Genomic DNA, 18,925 nt, shown 5'->3' with positions numbered 1-18,925 from the left:
TTGTATAGGTTTTTTGTCTCTTTAGTTAAATTTATTCCTAGGTATTTTATTCTTTTAGTTGCAATTGTAAATGGGATTGGTTTCTTGATTTCCCCCTCAACTTGTTCATTACTAGTGTATAGAAATGCTACAGATTTTTGAATGTTGATCTTGTAACCTGCTACTTTGCTGTACTCATTTATTAGCTCTAGTAGTTTTGCTGTGGATTTTTCCGGGTTTTTGACATATAGTATCATCGTCTGCAAACAGTGATAGTTTTACTTCTTCCTTTCCAATTTTGATGCCTTGTATTTCTTTTTCTTGTCTAATTGCTCTGGCTAGAACCTCCAACATGATGTTGAATAATAGTGGTGATAATGGACATCCTTGTCTTGTTCCTGATCTTAGGGGGAAAGTTTTCAATTTTTCCCCATTGAGGATGATATTAGCTGTGGGTTTTTCATATATTCCGTCTATCACTTTAAGGAGGTTCCCTTGTATTCCTATCTTTTGAAGTGTTTTCAACAGGAAAGGATGTTGAATCTTGTCAAATGCCTTCTCTGCATCAATTGAGATGATCATGTGATTTTTCTGCTTTGGTTTGTTGATATGGTGTATTACATTAATTGATTTTCCTATGTTGAACCATCCTTGCATACCTGGGATGAATCCTACTTGGTCATGATGTATAATTCTTTTAATGTGTTGTTGGATTCGATTTAGTAGAATTTTGTTGAGGATTTTTGCATCTGTATTCATTAGAGAGATTGATCTGTAGTTTTCTTTTTTTGTAATATCTTTGCCTGGTTTTGGTATGAGGGTGATATTGGCTTCATAGAATGAATTAGGTAGCTTTCCCTTCACTTTGATTTTTTTGAAGAGTTTGAGGAGAGTTGGTACTAATTCTTTCTGGAATGTTTGGTAGAATTCACATGTGAAGCCGTCTGGTCCTGGACTTTTCTTTTTAGGAAGCTTTTGAATGACTGATTCAATTTCTTTACTTGTGATTGGTTTGTTGAGATCATCTATTTCTTCTTGAGTCAAAGTTGGTTGTTCATGTCTTTCCAGGAACCCGTCCATTTCATCTAAATTGTTGTATTTATTAGCGTAAAGTTGTTCATCGTATCCTGTTATTACCTCCTTTATTTCTGTGAGGTCAGTGGTTATGTCTCCTCTTCCATTTCTGATCTTATTTATTTGCATCCTCTCTCTTCTTCTTTTTGTCAGTCTTGCTAAGGGCCCATCAATCTTATTGATTTTCTCATACAACCAACTTCTGGTCTTATTGATTTTCTCTGTTGTTTTCATATTTTCAATTTCATTTATTTCTGCTCTAATCTTTGTTATTTCTTTCCTTTTGCTTGCTTTGGGGTTAGTTTGCTTTTCTTTCTCCAGTTCTTCCAAGTGGACAGTTAATTCCTGCATTTTTGCCTTTTCTTCTTTTCTTATATAGGCATTTACGGCAATAAATTTCCCTCTTAGCACTGCCTTTGCTGCGTCCCATAGGTTTTGATATGTTGTGTTTTCATTTTCATTCACCTAGAGGTATTTACTAATTTCTCGCGCAATTTCTTCTTTGACCCACTTGTTGTTTAAGAGTGTGTTGTTGAGCCTCCACGTATTTGTGAATTTTCTGGCACTCCGCCTTTTATTGATTTCCAACTTCATTCCTTTATGATCCGAGAAAGTGTTGTGTATGATTTCAATCTTTTTAAATTTGTTAAGACTTGCTTTGTGACCCAGCATATGGTCTATCTTTGAGAATGATCCATGAGCACTTGAGAAAAAGGTGTATCCTGCTGTTGTGGGATGTAATGTCCTATAAATGTCTGTTAAGTCTAGCTCATTTATAGTAATATTCAGATTCTCTATTTCTTTATTGATCCTCTGTCTAGATGTTCTGTCCATTGATGAGAGGGGTGAATTGAAGTCTCCAACTATTATGGTATATGTGTCTATTTCCCTTTTCAGTGTTTGCAGTGTATTCCTCACGTATTTTGGGGCATTCTGGTTCGGTGCGTAAATATTTATGATTGTTATGTCTTCTTGTTTAATTGTGCCTTTTATTAGTATATAGTGTCCTTCTTTGTCTCTTTTAACTGTTTTACATTTGAAGTCTAATTTGTTGGATATTAGTATAGCTACTCCTGCTCTTTTCTGGTTGTTATTTGCATGAAATATCTTTTCTCAACCTTTCACTTTCAACCTATGTTTATCTTTGGGTCTAAGATGTGTTTCCTGTAGACAGCATATAGAAGGATCCTGTTTTTTAATCCATTCTGCCATTCTATGTCTTTTGATTGGGGAATTCAGTCCATTAACATTTAGTGTTATTACTGTTTGGGTAATACTTTCCTCTACCATTTTGCCTTTTGTATTATATATATCATATCTGATTTTCCTTCTTTCTACACTCTTCTCCATACCTCTCTCTTCTGTCTTTTCGTATCTGACTCTAGTGCTCCCTTTAGTATTTCTTGCAGAGCTGGTCTCTTGGTCACAAATTCTCTCAGTGACTTGTTGTCTGAGAATGTTTTAATTTCTCCCTCATTTTTGAAGGACAATTTTGCTGGATATAGAAGTCTTGGTTGGCAGTTTTTCTCTTTTAGTAATTTAAATATATCATCCCACTGTCTTCTAGCTTCCATCGTTTCTGCTGAGAAATCTACACATAGTCTTATTGGGTTTCCCTTGTATGTGATGGATTGTTTTTCTCTTGCTGCTTTCAAGATCCTCTCTTTCTCTTTGACCTCTGACATTCTAACTAGTAAGTGTCTTGGAGAACGCCTATTTGGGTCTATTCTCTTTGGGGTGCCCTGCACTTCTTGGATCTGTAATTTTAGGTCTTTCATAAGAGTTGGGAAATTTTCAGTGATAATTTCTTCCATTAGTTTTTCTCCTCCTTTTCCCTTCTCTTCTCCTTCTGGGACACCCACAACACGTATATTTGTGTGCTTCATATTGTCATTCAGTTCCCTGATCCCCTGTTCAAATTTTTCCATTCTTTTCCCTATAGTTTCTGTTTCTTTTTGGAATTCAGATGTTCCATCCTCCAAATCACTAATTCTAGCTTCTGTCTCTTTAAATCTACCATTGTAGGTATCCATTGTTTTTTCCAGCTTTTCTACTTTGTCCTTCACTCCCATAAGTTCTGTGATTTGTTTTTTCAGTTTTTCTGTTTCTTCTTTTTTTCAGCCCATGTCTTCTTCATATCCTCCTTCAATTTATCAATTTGGTTTTTGAAGAGGTTTTCCATTTCTGTTTGTATATTCAGCATTAGTTGTCTCAGCTCTTGTATCTCATTTGAACTATTGGTTTGTTCCTTTGACTGGGCCATATCTTCAATTTTCTGAGCGTGATCCGTTATCTTCTGCTCCTGTTCTTGGGAAGACTTCTCTGCTTTGGCTTTTCTCTTACCTTCATTCCTTCTACTCCTTCCTTGCTTTGTAAACTATTCCTGTCCTAGAGCTAACCTCTGTTGTAGTGTGTCTTACTGGAAATAGTGTGCATCTCACATCTGCTTTGCCCTGTGTGCCCTCCTACAATGTTCCTGCTTCTTGTTCTGTGGCCTCCTAAGTTCCAGTGATCCGAATTGTGTTCTTTCCAGAGCCTGTCTTTACCCCAAATTCCATGTCCTTCCCTAAGTGCTCCTAGAATTGGGGGACACATTCTATGGTACACTTGAATGTATTTTTTCCCTTTGTCCCCAGGGGAAAAAAAAATATCTAGGATTCCATCACATGCAGTGAACCATACACACACACACACACCTCCCCCAGTGTCTCCTAAGAAAACAAATGTGGGGAAGGAAACCTGAGACAGCTGCTCCTCCTGTGTTGTCAGACCTTGATAGACCTCCTTTAAGGCATTTTGTCACTTTTTCCCTATCGTGAGACAAAGCAAATCTTTTTTTCTTTCAGAACTATATTTTAAATGTGTTATTTTCATGCATCTAGTGTAAACATAAAAAAATGTAATAGTTCTCTAGATATTCTAGTGGGTTAAAAAAAGAAGGTGGGGGACTTCCTGAGAAGATGGCGGCTTAGTAAGACGCGCGGGTCTTAGTTCCTCCTCCAGAACAGCTACTAGGGAAGTAGAAACGATGCAGAACAGCTCCCGGAGCCACGACAGAGACTAAGAAGACAGCATACCCCATTCTGGAATGGCTGACTGGCTGGGAGAACCTGCTCCGGTGAGATCGCCGAGGGGCACGGGCTTCCCCGGGCCGGGGCAGCAGGCGGCCGGAGTCCCTCCCTCCCTCCTTCCCGGGCCAGTTGGGAGAATTGGACAGGCAGTCCCCTCAAGCCACGGCGGCTGGCGCCCCCCTCCCCTCCCCGCGCGGCCCCCCAGACCAGCTGGGAGAATTGGATCGGAGATCCCCAAGCCGCGGAGAATGGCGACCGGGGTCCCTTCCAAACACGTGGCTTCCCGGTCCGGCTGGATAGGCACTCCCCCAAGCCGCGGCGGCTGGCGCCCCCCCCCCACCATGCTTGGCACCCCGGGTCAGCTGGGAAATTTGGACAGGGGGCGCCTGTCCAAATCTCCCAACTGGCCCGGGAAGGAGGGAAGGAGGGACTCCGGCCGCCTGCTGCCCCGGCCCGGGGAAGCTCGTGCCCCTCAGTGATCTCACCAGAGCGGGTTCTCCCAGCCAGTCATCCGTTCCAGAATGGGGTACGCTGTCTTCTTAGTCTCTGTCGTGGCTCCGGGAGCTGTTCTGCATCGTTTCTACTTCCCTAGTAGCTGTTCTGGAGGAGGAACTAAGACCCGCGCGTCTTACTAAGCCGCCATCTTCTCAGGAAGTCCCCCACCTTCTTTTTTTAACCCACTAGAATATCTAGAGAACTATTACATTTTTTTATGTTTACACTAGATGCATGAAAATAACACATTTAAAATATAGTTCTGAAAGAAAAAAAGATTTGCTTTGTCTCACGATAGGGAAAAAGTGACAAAATGCCTTAAAGGAGGTCTATCAAGGTCTGACAACACAGGAGGAGCAGCTGTCTCAGGTTTCCTTCCCCACATTTGTTTTCTTAGGAGACACTGGGGGAGGTGTGTGTGTGTGTGTATGGTTCACTGCATGTGATGGAATCCTAGATATTTTTTTTTCCCCTGGGGACAAAGGGAAAAAATACATTCAAGTGTACCATAGAATGTGTCCCCCAATTCTAGGAGCACTTAGGGAAGGACATGGAATTTGGGGTAAAGACAGGCTCTGGAAAGAACACAATTCGGATCACTGGAACTTAGGAGGCCACAGAACAAGAAGCAGGAACATTGTAGGAGGGCACACAGGGCAAAGCAGATGTGAGATGCACACTATTTCCAGTAAGACACACTACAACAGAGGTTAGCTCTAGGACAGGAATAGTTTACAAAGCAAGGAAGGAGTAGAAGGAATGAAGGTAAGAGAAAAGCCAAAGCAGAGAAGTCTTCCCAAGAAAGGGAGGGGTGTTGCATTAAGAATTTAGAGTTGATTAAAAGGTTTATTATCAGTGCGGTCAACACCATGGAATAGTACAAACAACACAACCAGCAGTCTGTAGAGACACAGTGCAAAGGGTAGAGAAGTCTTAATTTTGCTTCCTGGCTCTGTCTAAGGGTAAGAATGGGAGAGTATGGGCATTGGTAAGGCAGGCAGGGGCAGAGGGGAGTGGAAGAGATGAAGCAGCCAGACTAAGCATAGCAGTATTTTCAAATTCCTGAGCCCAATGTCCTGGGACTGGAATGTATGACTGCTCCTCACTCCCCTCAAGCTCTATCCCTCCACACCGACCTCAGTGGAGCCATGCCACAACCACCCAAACCTATGGCAAGCTGGCCTGGAATAAAACTCCAGTAAGAAAAAAACACATTATAGTGTGGTGGGGAGGAACTTAACAATCTTTTCGCAAGCCCACTCCCACCTGCATATAAAGTAATCATACCCACTACATCCTTCCCCTTCCCTTAGTCTGCCTGAGGGATTAATGAGTGTCCCCAGTAGCCTGAAATGGAACTGATGTCCTTTGAGGATATGGGTGAAGCAGAGCAAAGCCTGTACCCAGAGGGGACTAGGGACATGATTTCTATCCCATTTTGCCTGGTGAAGCTAAGAACTTGCTATATATCTCCAAGGAAAAGGGGGGATGGGGTGGGGAATGCCAAGAAAATGAATACTGTAAACCCAGAGTTTTAGTATAAGACTCTGTAAGGGTTGGGGACACAGTTTCCTAGAGGGCACAACCATTGATTCTGGACTGTCTTTTCCATCACTGGAGTGCAAGAATTCAGCTGGGATTACTGAGGGTTGGGGTGGACATCAGCCAAGTTCAGCCAAGGGCTCCCTTTGCTCTTCCTATATCAAAGCCAAAGGTTTAAACACAGATTTTAAAAATAGCTTTTACATACATTTTATCATTTCAAGGTTGCTAATCTGGTCATCTCAAGCTAATTAGAAGCCCTGATTGGCACTTTAAATTTCTTGATTACAAACCTGAACGAACTGATTAAGTTTTAGACAATCTTTCAGTAATAAAGGTGTTATGGTGAAGAGATTTGGAACTTCTCAATTTGGTTACTTAGTGAAAAAACATTTAATGTATGTGCCAATCATTGCCGTTTCTGCCCTAACTTTAATTTTTTCTTTCAAATAAATAACATTTTTCTTTAAAAGCAGATTGTGACTTATTTCTTACCAGAAGTATTTGAAAGAGCCAGTCTTAGAACTCCATGCTATCTGTGCTTCTCTTGCATTTTAAAAATCTATATTAACTTTATGGGTAAAAATGTATGTTTTATCCTTTTTTAATTATCTTTTTTTCTCACAAATTTCTAATGTAGTCAACTATTGCTGTTTCCTGATAACACAGCCAGCTTTGTTGACTTTAGTATGTTAATCTAGATCATCAGTACTTACTCTTCATCTTGGTGAACTTTCCACCTTATTTCTCTTTAAACCACACCTTACCTACAGATGTTTAAGAAATGCAAATTTTAATTTAATTATTACAAAATTAGTAATTCAATCAGGATATTAATATATTCTAGCCCTTAAACTTCATGTGTCCATCTACTTGAATCTCTTGGGATTTCTAATTCTATTAGGTCAGGATTTTACATTCCTCTAGAAATCTATTTGAATGTTTTGCTTTCTTCTTCAAATTTGATTTTTTACAGAGTATCTTTTCTTTTTAAAATATTGGAAGGCAAGTTAAACCTCAATTTTCGGGTAGCATAGGCATGGTCTAATACTTTGGATAATTGTGATGATTAAAAGTAATGATTTATTAATACAATATAGTTTTCCATATTAAAAAGAGTAGTGTTTTTGATTGTGTAAAAGGTGTATTAAGAGTTGATGTTTTGGTCTTTTAATTTCCTAGCTATAGTGGGAGGCAGAAAGATGTTCAGCAATCCTTGCCATATTCATTAAAATAAAAAAATAACTTTGGCTATGGCCATAACAGAAACTCTGAAGTCATCCCACTGCCCACAGTGGCACTTCTCAAAAGCTAGGAAAAGGGCTCTGGGCAGGCAGCAAAGGAGGGGACAGATCTGTGGCAGTCCTGATGTCCTTGTAACCTTGGGTTTGGGCCCATAGTAGCACTTCGTAAGGCAAGACTTAAAGGAGGAGGAAACGATTATCTCCTGGGAAAGAGCTCTGTGATCTGGTACACCACAGATTTCTCAGGGGGGGAGTCGGGCCCTGAGTGTCTTCTTGTTCCTGATGAAACAATTCAGTCTGTTTCAAGGGCATGTACCTGGAAAAGGACTGGTTTTGGCAACAGTGCTAACCTGGTATTTAGGAACAACTCTTCTGATGACTACCAGGAAGTTGGTCTCAACCAACCACATTCCTTATAAAAGAGCTCAAGGACTCATTGGACAATAATTCTACTGCAGCAACAATAAAAATGATAATGGGGGCATTTATTGAATGCTTATTTGGGGGCAGGAACTTAACATTCATTATTTAAAGAAAATATACTTGGCATTAATTTTGCAATATTTCCTCTGTCCTAAAAACTGTGGTTTTACCCAGAATTCTGACCCTGAGTCTGTTGGGGCTGTGGGTAAGAGTAAGAAAATTTAGTTGAAAATAAATGTCACAAAGGTTTTTTTTTTTTCTCTCTCATTTCCTCTGCCTTGTCATCTTCAGTTATTTAAAAAACATGGTTCCAAAATAGTATTGTACCAATGTTAATTTCTTGTCTTTGCTATTTATACTATGGTTATATATGGTATTAACATGAGTGGGGTAGAGGATATGATGGAACACACTGTACTGTTTTTGAAATTTTTCTGTAAGTCAAAGCTAGTTAAAAATTAAAAGTTAAAAAATGGTTCATAATTTTTTGCTACAGTTTGTTTTATTTTCTTATAGCAAAAAAGCAATGCATGTTCCATGTAGAGAACATTTTACATGTATGTAAACAAAAAGAAGGAAATGAAAATCTCCAAATTCAATCAGCTAGAGATATCTGCTCTAAATATCTAGGTATGAATCCACTGAGTTATGTGTGTATGGGTAATATATGGCAAGCATGAATTTCAATTACTATCTGCAAAGAAAAGCCTTTACTTCTATTGAACTTAATTTGCCTTAAACCTCCCATCTACCTGATGGGAGGCAACTTATCTCCCAGGTAATTCATTTATGATTTAAATCCAATCAAACTCAGGTCCAAATTCAGTCCCCTTCCTCCTTCTCTCCAGGAGATTTATGTCTGGACTGCATTCGTCTTCTGTAGGAACCCATTGCTGATATGACTCATCTCATCTTATCTTTGGGCATCAGCCTCTTGCTTCTGAAGTTCTTGCTTCCCAGAACAGTGCAAGAGATTCACTGGGGACTCTTTCAGGGTTCCACAAGGATGCCTCTGCACCCTTTAGCAGAGCTACCTCACTTACTTTACTTCTTTATTGCTCTGGGACATTTCTGATCTCTGAGACTCTAAGATCTGCAGAATCCTAAGAGAATTCCTAAGGGAATCCTGAGCAATGACGCACAGTTTCCATTTCTTGCGGAATCTTTGGAAACTTTCCTAGGCTTTCTATCACCCCTCCCTTAGTGGAGCCTGGCCTGGGTGAGGCATTCAAGGTCTTTTCCCAGTAACCCACTTAAGGATTTACTCTGCAAACCCTCTTCCCTGTCATTCCTGAAAAATTTCCTCATCCATTGAACTTCTTCTCCTTTCAGGTGAAGCAAGCAAGCAAACAAACAAGCTCTTACATCATCATATATTCTTCTGGAATCTATTAGTCATGACATCAACTTGGAAGTTTTGGGATTAAAGTCAGACATTTGGAACTCCAGCATCTTCTCTTAAAGTTATTTTTGTTGCCAAAGGCTTCACAATTTTATTTTGCAAAGCAACTGTAAAAGGATATTTTGAGACAATTGTGAAACTGTAGTTATGAACTAGTTATTAGAAGACATCAAAGATTGATTCATTATTAATTTTGTTGAATGTGATAATGGTCTTATGAATATGAAATCAATACAAATATGAAAATATCTGTATCTCTTTTAGAGAAGTTACTGAAAGCTATGGTGGAATGGTAAGCAACAAGAGATTAAGAAGCTGGAGCAGGAGCTAAGAGACAGAATGAAGCCCACATATGCCATCCTTTGATTTTATGCAGGTGACATCAAACAATAATGGGGTAACATGATTGACTTGCATGAAGAGGAGATGAGAAAGTGCACTTGTAACTGGGAGTTGGGAGGCTGGAGGAATTTTCTGGCCCCTCCCTTTCCTCATCACCCATAACCAAAACTATCAGCAAACCCTGTTTGCTCTCTTAGCAATACCACCTCTCCATTCAAAGCCACCATCATTTCTGACCTGCATACAGTAGTTTCCTAATTATCAACTATTTTCTTTGCTTCTTTTCTTCTCTATAATTCATATCCATAGAACTGCTTAAACATTCATTGACTTCCAACCATATTTAAAATAAAATATAAACCTTACCATAGATCATAAGTTCCATTGTGACCTGACCGCCTTACCTTCCTGACCATCTTCTTTTTGTGCCACTTTCCTCCTACTCATCAGTTCAACTACACAAGTTCCCTTTCATTCACTTACAGTCGGTTCATTTTTCAGGAAAAATTATCTACTGTGATATTTTTGAATTTTTAACTGTTGTTACATTTTAATCAAACTAGAGAAAACTCCACTTAAATGCAATTTTTCACATACAAAGAATAAAGAATAATGAAATGAAAAAACAGAGTGTTCACATTCCACTGTTGAATTTGGGATGTAAAATGTGACAATGTGTGGAAAAGTGGGGAATTTAAACAGCAAATATTAACTTGAAGCCACCTCCTTTAACCATGGAACTGTTATTATTCATAGGTCTTGAATTTTGAAAGACAGAATGGCCTTTAGTCTCATATTTGACACATCTGGAATGTTATCTTTCAACCTATGAAGATGGCTTCATTAACTTTCCATACAAAACATTATCATTGTGGGGATTTTCTGGCATATATTCCAATAATTTGTTTAGAATCGGCACACTAAAAACTGGAACTGCATTGAAATTAGCGTTGTAATAATACAAGAAGTTAAAGGCAAATAAAAAGGCATTTTAAAAGAACACAGAAAATTTGATTATGTATTAATCAGATTTAACAAGGAATTATTATTTTGGTGAAAGAAAAAATGATATGCATAACAAAATGTCTGAATTTCTTATATGGATATAAAATGATGTTTGGAATCTGCTTTAAAGTACAAAAGGAAAAAGGAAAAAATGGTTAGATTTTTTCTAACCAAATAGTTAAAATAATTTGAAATGCCACTGTCTTCAAATTTCCAATCATCTTCCTTCTGTTTATTTGAAGAAATAAATTGCTGCAAATTCTGCTTCTCATTCTGCTGATTCATGTTTATGGCCACCAAATTTTATTTAGGATAATAAACAAAAACTGAAAAACTGTTCTATTGACGTCTCTCATACTCTGCTGATGGGAGTGTAAAATGAACCACTCTATGAAGGACAGGTGTCAAAATTTTTTTATCACATTTACAATTCTATGTCTCCTTGAACCAGTTATTGTGGGACAGCTCTCCTGTGCAGTACAAGTAGCTCAAAGCCCAGCTCTGGGGCAGCTGCTGCGCCCGTTGAAAGCCTTCCCTATTGGGCTCCTATGGCAAGGGGTTAGCAAGGACAGCCTCGCTGAGGCCCTCTGGCCCACCCACCCAACACCCAGTTCTCTGCATCCTCCTCAGACTTTCCCAAGCCAGAGGTGGAGCTCTCAGCTCCCTACAGTTCCTTAAGATAAACTAGGCAGGTGCATGCCTCAGGGGAAGCTGGTTCCGTCCATTAACTGCAATTCCCAACAAAATGAGTAGTGCTGTTGGCACCTCTTATGTCGTTCCTTTACTAAGAAGTGGAAAAATCTTCTTCAGAAAGAAGGGAAAGATGTGGGAGGCGCACTCTATAAATCTAGGTTCAAATTAATATGTGCTGAACTCGGGGTGTTGCAAAGATTGGCTAGTAGGCTTAAGGTGAAATTTAATTTTGAGAATAATTCCCCCCCCACCCCCACCCCGCAGGAAATGAAGGAAGGCATCTTGCTGCTAACTCCAGGTCTCATACACCCTGAAACTTATTTAGTCATAGACCCTAATACACATCACTTCAGACGGGATTAAAGTCGGAGACAGGATGAGGTAAGGTCTGAGTATTACCAGGATGAAGCGCGACCCTTGAATTAGCGCTGATAAAAATTTCTAGCCTCCCTTTATTTGAACTATGCTTGCTTTCAGAAACCAAGCACCCAATCTTTGCCCAAGCTAGGCCTGCTTTCAGAAACGAAGTGCAGGAGGCTGGAAACCACAAGTACAGCTCAGACGTCCACGGCTGAACACCACATGCAGTTGAAAAGTGCAAAAGTGCTAACTGCAGATGCAGAAAGCAAAGATGCTCATGGGACCACTTGCACATACCCAAGCCAGCCCCTCATCCCCCATAAACGAATCTCACACCTCCCATTGGTGAGAAGGTGTCTTTTTTGGATACAAGCCCACCCTTCTCTATTCTTCAGCTAAAAACTAAAGTGCTGCTTTGCTTTATCGAACCGGGTTTCCTTCCACTGGTGCGAGGGACACGGGCCCGGACCTAGCCCACCACCTGGAGGGTCCAGCCCACAGAGGGTTGAAGAATGAGGGTGAGGCTTAGGACTCAGGAATAAAGCAGAAGGGAGTCTCATTTGCTATTGCTTGAGGCCGGGAATCAAAGAGAAAGCCCACACCGAGGGCACCACAGCTCAGCCCCCGGGCCCGCGTGGCTTTCCCGCGCGCCTTTCCCGCGCGCCGTCTTGGGGGCGGGGGAAGGACCCGGATGGAGCCGCCCCTGCGTCCCGGACCCCCACCGCCTTTGAATCGCACCGCGGGGTGGAGTCGCCCTCCCTCCCCTGTCCTGATTGGCTCGTGTCCGTAAACTCGTCTTCTCAATTGGACGACCCCAATGCCAGTCACAAAAGGTTTCTGGTCGCTCAGATTGCTGCTAGAAGGAGACGGCGTCGACGTTTGACTGGGCTCGCGGCGTGTTACCCTCCAGTCGTGAGCTTTTCCTCTGGCGCTTTGAACTTGTCCGCCGCCTCCCGGCTGCCAGGCCGAGAAGGAGGCGTACCTCGCCGGCTCGAGAACGATCTGAGGGTGCCCAGGTGCTCCCCTGGCCGCCCTGTTCAGCGCCATGTCCTGGATGTTCAAGAGGTAAAGGGGCGGCGGGGGTGGGGCGTGGGAGGTAGCGGCGGGCGGCGTCCCCAGGTGAACCTGACCTTCCGCGCGCTGCCACCGCGTCCCCTGTGCGGTCTGTGCGGCTTGTATGCATTCTGTTGGTAGCTCCGGTGGCCGCAGGAGAAATAAAGGCATAGTCACGGATGGCGAGGGGAGGCTCCTCAGGCAATTCTTGTGCAAGGGCCTTGGGAAATCTCTGTCATCGGGTGTGGAGGCCTGGGACTCGGAACTCCGCTCCTTAGGGTCTTGGCGCGCCCTGTATTCGATAAAACACCCATCAGACGCTCAGCGTGCGCTAGGCATTGTAGTGGAAGGAGAGGGCCGAGTGCGGCTGTCCTTGTGCCCCAGAGGAGCTTACAGCTGATGTGCACGCACAGACGTGCAAACACATATCTGCAGCAGAGCCTAAAGAGGAGGTGTGCGCGATAAGCAAGGAAGACGCAGAGGTCCCAAGAAGTGGCTGCCTGTTCAGAGGAGGGTGGAAACTTTCCCTCAAAGCCCCTAAAAGACTTCCCCTCGCTTACCGTTGTCTGAATGGATGTACATGCCCATTCTTGAAACAGTTATGCAGAGGGAGTTTGAAGTTACCTTTAAACCGACGGCGGGGTACGGAGATCAGATTCCCATCCTGGCGTAGTTCAGATACCTGAATAAAATAAGGGTTTATTCGGAGGAAATTGGAGTAGTGGATGCTGGATGGGTGTCTGCTAAAATAATCCAGAGATGGACTGTCTTATCCGTGAAGATGTAAACTGCTTCATGTATGGTAGTGATGCTGTCAAGTCTCTTCTAGTTTAAACCCCAGTGAAATTTTGGCACGAAACTGTAGTTAAAGATATCGCATACGTTTCAGATTAAATAGCTTAATTTAACTTTAAATACATTTAAATCACTGGGGAAGAGATTTGTGAAACCTTATAGATTTTTTCGTTTTGGATACCCAGGGGCGCTGGGCAGGTGGGTCGAGGAGACAATACTGGACTAGTCGGTTTCTAGGAAACCTCCCTCGCCTCAATTCTTGCGTTAATCAGAGTAAATCAGTGTTCTTATATAGTTCGTCTCCTAAAATAAACTGTGAGAAAACTATTGGCCTATAAATTTTGGTATAGTTTTGAGAAATATTTGGTTAAATATTGTATTGTTTTCTGCATCCCTTTCTTTTTTTTAATAGAGATCCTGTTTGGAAGTACTTGCAGACAGTCCAGTATGGAGTCCATGGAAACTTCTCACGCCTTTCATATCCAACTTTCTTCCCCCGTTTTGAATTCCAAGATATTATCCCTCCAGACGACTTCCTAACTAGTGATGAAGAGCTAGATTCAGTTTTATTTGGAACTTTGAGAGGTCATGTGGTTGGACTACGCTATTACACAGGAGTAGTGAGTATAGCAGTAGATACTAAGTTAGATTGATATGTTTATGGTATTAATCTTGAAAATTAGAAAATCTGTAAGGTGATATGTGTAGTCACTGTCTATTTTTACTTTAAGTAATTGAAGTATATTCAGACAGTACATAACAAATACCTGAACTTCTCTGACTTAAAGTATTCTCTTACATTTATATCATACCTAAATAAACAAAATACTTTGGTCAGCACTGTCTCATTTGATCCTACAATAACTCTAAGGTAGAGAGTACATCTGATAGCTCTTTTTATAACTGAAGAACTGAAGCTCAGAAAGGATAAATATTTGCCCAAAACACATAGATACTAAATAGAAGTTTGGGAAATGACTTTCAAGTCCATTGTTTTCTCCACTTCTGCCCCTCAGCCATATTTCTACGCTTTCGTATTTTTGATTTAGGTTGATCAGCTCCTACAAGGTAAAGGAATTGCCAATTTTAGTCCCTTTCTATAGTAAGACTATTTCTCTAACTCCCACCTTTTCTTTCCCTCCTATGTCTCATTCTCTATTTCTAGTCTCTGCATTGTGTGTATGAGAGAAAGAGCTATACGGGAAGAGAGAGAATATATATAACTTTCTCTGGTTTGTAGTCTTTGACACAGTTGTCTAGTATGCCTCTGTGTTATCTAGATAATAATATACCTCTAATTTCATTTATTTACTTTTTATAAAAAATTTCAAACACGCATTAGAGAAAATATTACAGTAAACTCCCATATACCCATAACCCAGATTCAGCAATTAACAAGATTTTAAATATTTGCTTCATCTAACCATTTTTTCCTTTTTCCTTTTGTACTTTAAAGCAGATTCCAAACATCATTTTATATCCATATAAGAAATTCAGACATTTTGTTATGCATATCATTTTTTCTTTCACCAAAATAATAATTCCTTGTTAAATCTGATTAATACATAATCAAATTTTCTGTGTTCTTTTAAAATGCCTTTTTATATTTGTTTTTTTTCAAATCAGGATTCAAATAAGGTTTATATATTACCTGTGGTTATTAAGCCTTGGAAGCCCAACCTCTTTTTACATGTCATTGACTTGTTCAGAAACCACATCACTTCTATAGAATGTTCTAGATTTGCCAGTTTTTCCATTTCCTGCATATTTTCCTTCTGTTGAAGCTTCTCACATTATTTTTTTGTTGCCTGGAGAATGTCCTGCAGAAATTCCGTGGGATGAAATTCCATCGTCTTGCTCTGTTTCTTCTTCCATTCCCCTTTATCTTCTTTATGTTGAAGTTCAGATCATTTTGTGGTTGTCTGAAATATGTCCTTTAGGAACTTCCTTAGGAAGGAACATTGTTTCATGAAGTTTGTGTGTTCATAATTGTGGCATTTGTACTTGAAGGGCAGTTTGGCTGAATATAAAATCCTTATTCCATATTTTCTCTCCATGATATTTTTAAAATGTTGCTGTGAGAATTCTGATGCCAATATAAGTAAACTGGAGATTTTTTTGCCTTGATGACCAGAGGATATTTTTTCTTGTCTCGAAAGTCTACTAGTTTTACTAGTCTTAACTGTTGACTGTTGTGTAAGTTTTCCTATCAGAAAATCTTCTCTAATTATAGTTTAAATGTTTGTTTTGTTCCAAAACTTTACTTTTTTCTTTTTCAGAGACTGCAGTCTCTCTCTATATTGTATCTCCTCCTTCTGCCTTATGTCACTTCTTCTGAAATCCTTATCATTTTTTCACTTTTGTACTTTGCATCATTTATTTCCCTTCCCATGTTTTTCACAAGGTTTGTTAATTTTTTGTCTTTCTACTTTAGTCTGATTCTGAAATGGTTCTTTCTTTTTTCTTAAACTCTTTAAGATATATTTCATACCCATCTGTTGTTTAGCCATATGATTTCTGAGTTTTTCTAGGTTTGTTTTATTTTTTTCAAAACTTATTGTTTCCTGAATATTTCAAGCCATTGTAAAATACTAGGTTGTTTCTGGTATGTTGTTATTGGTCTGAGAACAATCGCTATTTGTTGATTTCTATGACATTGGTAAGCAAATAAAAGTACAGTGGACTGGTTAGAAATCTTCAGCACTTCACTTTTTTATTTTTCAAATGTACATTTAATTTATAGGTGATATGTGTTCATTATTTTAAAATGTCCAAAAGAAGAAGCATTAAATCACCAAAAGTCTTTTATCCACAGTCATAACTTACTCATTTTTTGTGTCTTCCATACGTTTCTCTGTGAACATATACATGTAAATTGGAATCTTATGTGTTAATAAAAATGAGATAATAGAATGCCCGTTATTGTAATCATCTTTTTTCTTAGCAAAATATTAGGAATATCATGTCAGTACAAATCTGTATTATGCTTTTAATTCTCTTATTGTGTATTTTGGGGTTATCACTTATGAAAAATATTATAATAAAGGTTCAGTATTTAACTTTAGTTATTTCTCATTATCTCAGCTTTATTGAGATGTGAATTAATAAGTCACATATTAAGTGTACAATTTCAAGAGTTTTGACAAAGATATAAACCTATACTAATCTCCACCCCAACCAGTAAAGATGTAGATGGTTTCTGTCATCCTGCAATCATTTTTACCTGCCTGTATGCTAGGCAGCCACTGGTCTAATTTTTCTATCACTATAGATGAGTTTTGCCTGTTCTAGAACTTCTTTACATTGATTCATATAATATTGTACTCCTTTGAGTCTGACTTCTTTTCCTCAGCATAATTCAGGTACTTCTTGAGTCAATTTTGGTTATTTGTATTTTTTAAGAAAAGCAACCATTTCATTTAATTTTCAAATTTTTTACCATAGAGTTGTACATAGTAATCATTTATACTTAAAAACTTTTAACTGTTTATGGTTATATTCATACCCTGTTTTAATTCAGTTATATTTTTAGGTCTATTCTTTAATTCTCAATGATTGATTAGCTTTGGTAAGGATTGCTTTCGTTTTTTTTTTCAAGCAACTTCTCTTGAATTTTTTTTCTTTTTTCACGAGTTGCTCTTTTATATTATCCAACTTTTTCTTTAGACTCTTTTTGATTCTTGGTTTAAACACTTGATTTAATTTTAATCTTTCTTATTTAGTAATAAAATTCTTTAATCCTTCAAGTGTACCTTAAGTACTGTGTGGGCTGAATCATTTTAGTTTTGTTATATATTCATGTTGCTCAGTTTTAACTCTTTAGTTTCATTTTTTTTAGTGTGTTTTCAGTAAGCTTACAGATAAATTTTTCATTTTTTGTTCATCAGAGACCTTTATAGTGTGGTTTACTTTTCTATTTTAAAAATACTGTTGTAATTAGCTCTAATTAGCTCTAATTCTTTTTGTTTTTTTATATGTCCTTTCTTCCTTGCCACTTGGACCATGTTTTCTTTGTTTTTGTAGTCTCCAGTATTTTTGCATGTGTATATTGTATTTTAAATTCTAGTAATGAACTCTCTCATTTGTAATAAATGACAGTTATCTAATTGTAATAGATTATAATTTGTTATAGTAAGCAACAATTATCTAATCTTGTTTGAAAGTGAAATGCTCAAAAGTTAATATTCTTGCCCTACTTTTTAATGTATTTTTCGGCACTTGTATGATCGTATATATTTTCTGGCATTTGCATGATCTGATTTAAAGAAGATCATGCTGTAGGTAGGCAGTGGCAGAAGAAAAGTGGTATAGGAGGGAGCAAAGCCTCACATAACATTTCCAAAGGACTAAAGAGGAATGTCTGATCTGGTTGGTTCAGTCCATAATCTCTTAAGTCCGTATATAGATACTGGAAGAGGTTGGAAACAGCTTTCCTGTATCTCCTCATGTTTTTTTTTTTCATTGAGATAATTCACATATCACAAAATTAACAATTGTAAAATAGAGTTTATTGGTTCTTAGTATATTCATGGGATTGTGTGACTTACTATATGAGGAATTTTAATCACGCCAGAGGAAACCCTGTGCCTATTAGCAGTCATTCCCGTTACCTTCTCCCTAAACCCCTAATAACATAAGCAATTTTCTGTCTCTATGTGTTTGTCTACCCTAGACATTTCTTATAAATGCAGTCATATAATATATGGCCTTTGTTCTGGCCTCCAGTACTGCCTTCTCTTTTGATAAATGAAGAGATTTTTTTCTAATACCATTTAATTCCCTTCTTGCTTCTCTGACTTATATATTTAGATTTAATTTCTTAGTGATTGCCCTTGGGATTATGATTAACATCTTTATATATAACAACCTAGTTTAAATTAATGCCAACTTAATTTTGGTAATATTTAAAAACTTTGCTCTTAAATAGCTCTGTTTTTCCTATTAGTTTGTGCTGTTATTGTCATACAAGTTATGTCTTTATATACATTGTGTGCCTATGAACAGAGATTTATGTTTTATGTTCTTATCTTTTAAATCAGATAGGAAAAAAGTTACAAACAAAAAGTACATTTATATTCTCATTTATATATACCTGTATAATTACCTCTTCTTGTGCTCTTCGTTTCTTTGTATGGTTTTATATTACTGCCTAGTGTTCTTTGATTTCAGCCTGAAAAACTTCTTAGTATTTCTTTTAGGGCAGGTCTGCTAGTGATGAATACTGGGAATATCTTAATTTCTCCTTCATTTTTTAAGTATATTTTTGTCAGGTGATTTGACCTCTTGGATGTATAGATTGTCATCAAATTTGAGAAATTTTTTTGGTCCTTATTTCTTCAAATATTCGTTCTGCTCTTTTTCTCTTCACCTTCTAGATCTCCCATCTGCATATGATGGTATGCTTGCTGATGTCCCACACGTGTCTGAGGTTCTCTTCATTTTTCTTC

At 38.7% G+C, this 18,925-nt stretch overlaps 1 protein-coding gene across 4 annotated transcripts in view; it reads left to right on the top strand.

Moving 5' to 3' along the window:
• Positions 1-12,460: 12,460 nt before the first annotated feature.
• The window catches only part of HLTF (helicase like transcription factor), a 76,437-nt gene continuing 69,972 nt past the window's right edge, over positions 12,461-18,925 (top strand). For 3 of the 4 annotated variants that reach the window (XM_077160744.1, XM_077160743.1, XM_077160742.1), the window contains exons 1-2: positions 12,461-12,695; positions 13,891-14,098. In XM_077160744.1, the coding sequence (XP_077016859.1) occupies positions 12,676-12,695; positions 13,891-14,098 (228 nt within the window). In that variant the 5' untranslated portion in view covers positions 12,461-12,675. The remainder of the gene's footprint in view (positions 12,696-13,890; positions 14,099-18,925) is intronic. The other variant, XM_077160741.1, reaches the window with a different exon arrangement.

The sequence above is a fragment of the Tamandua tetradactyla genome, chromosome 5 (assembly GCF_023851605.1).
Source record: "Tamandua tetradactyla isolate mTamTet1 chromosome 5, mTamTet1.pri, whole genome shotgun sequence".
NCBI lineage: Eukaryota > Metazoa > Chordata > Mammalia > Pilosa > Myrmecophagidae > Tamandua > Tamandua tetradactyla.
The sequence above is the reverse complement of the archived record's forward strand: the minus strand, read 5'-3'. Positions and strand labels throughout refer to the sequence as shown.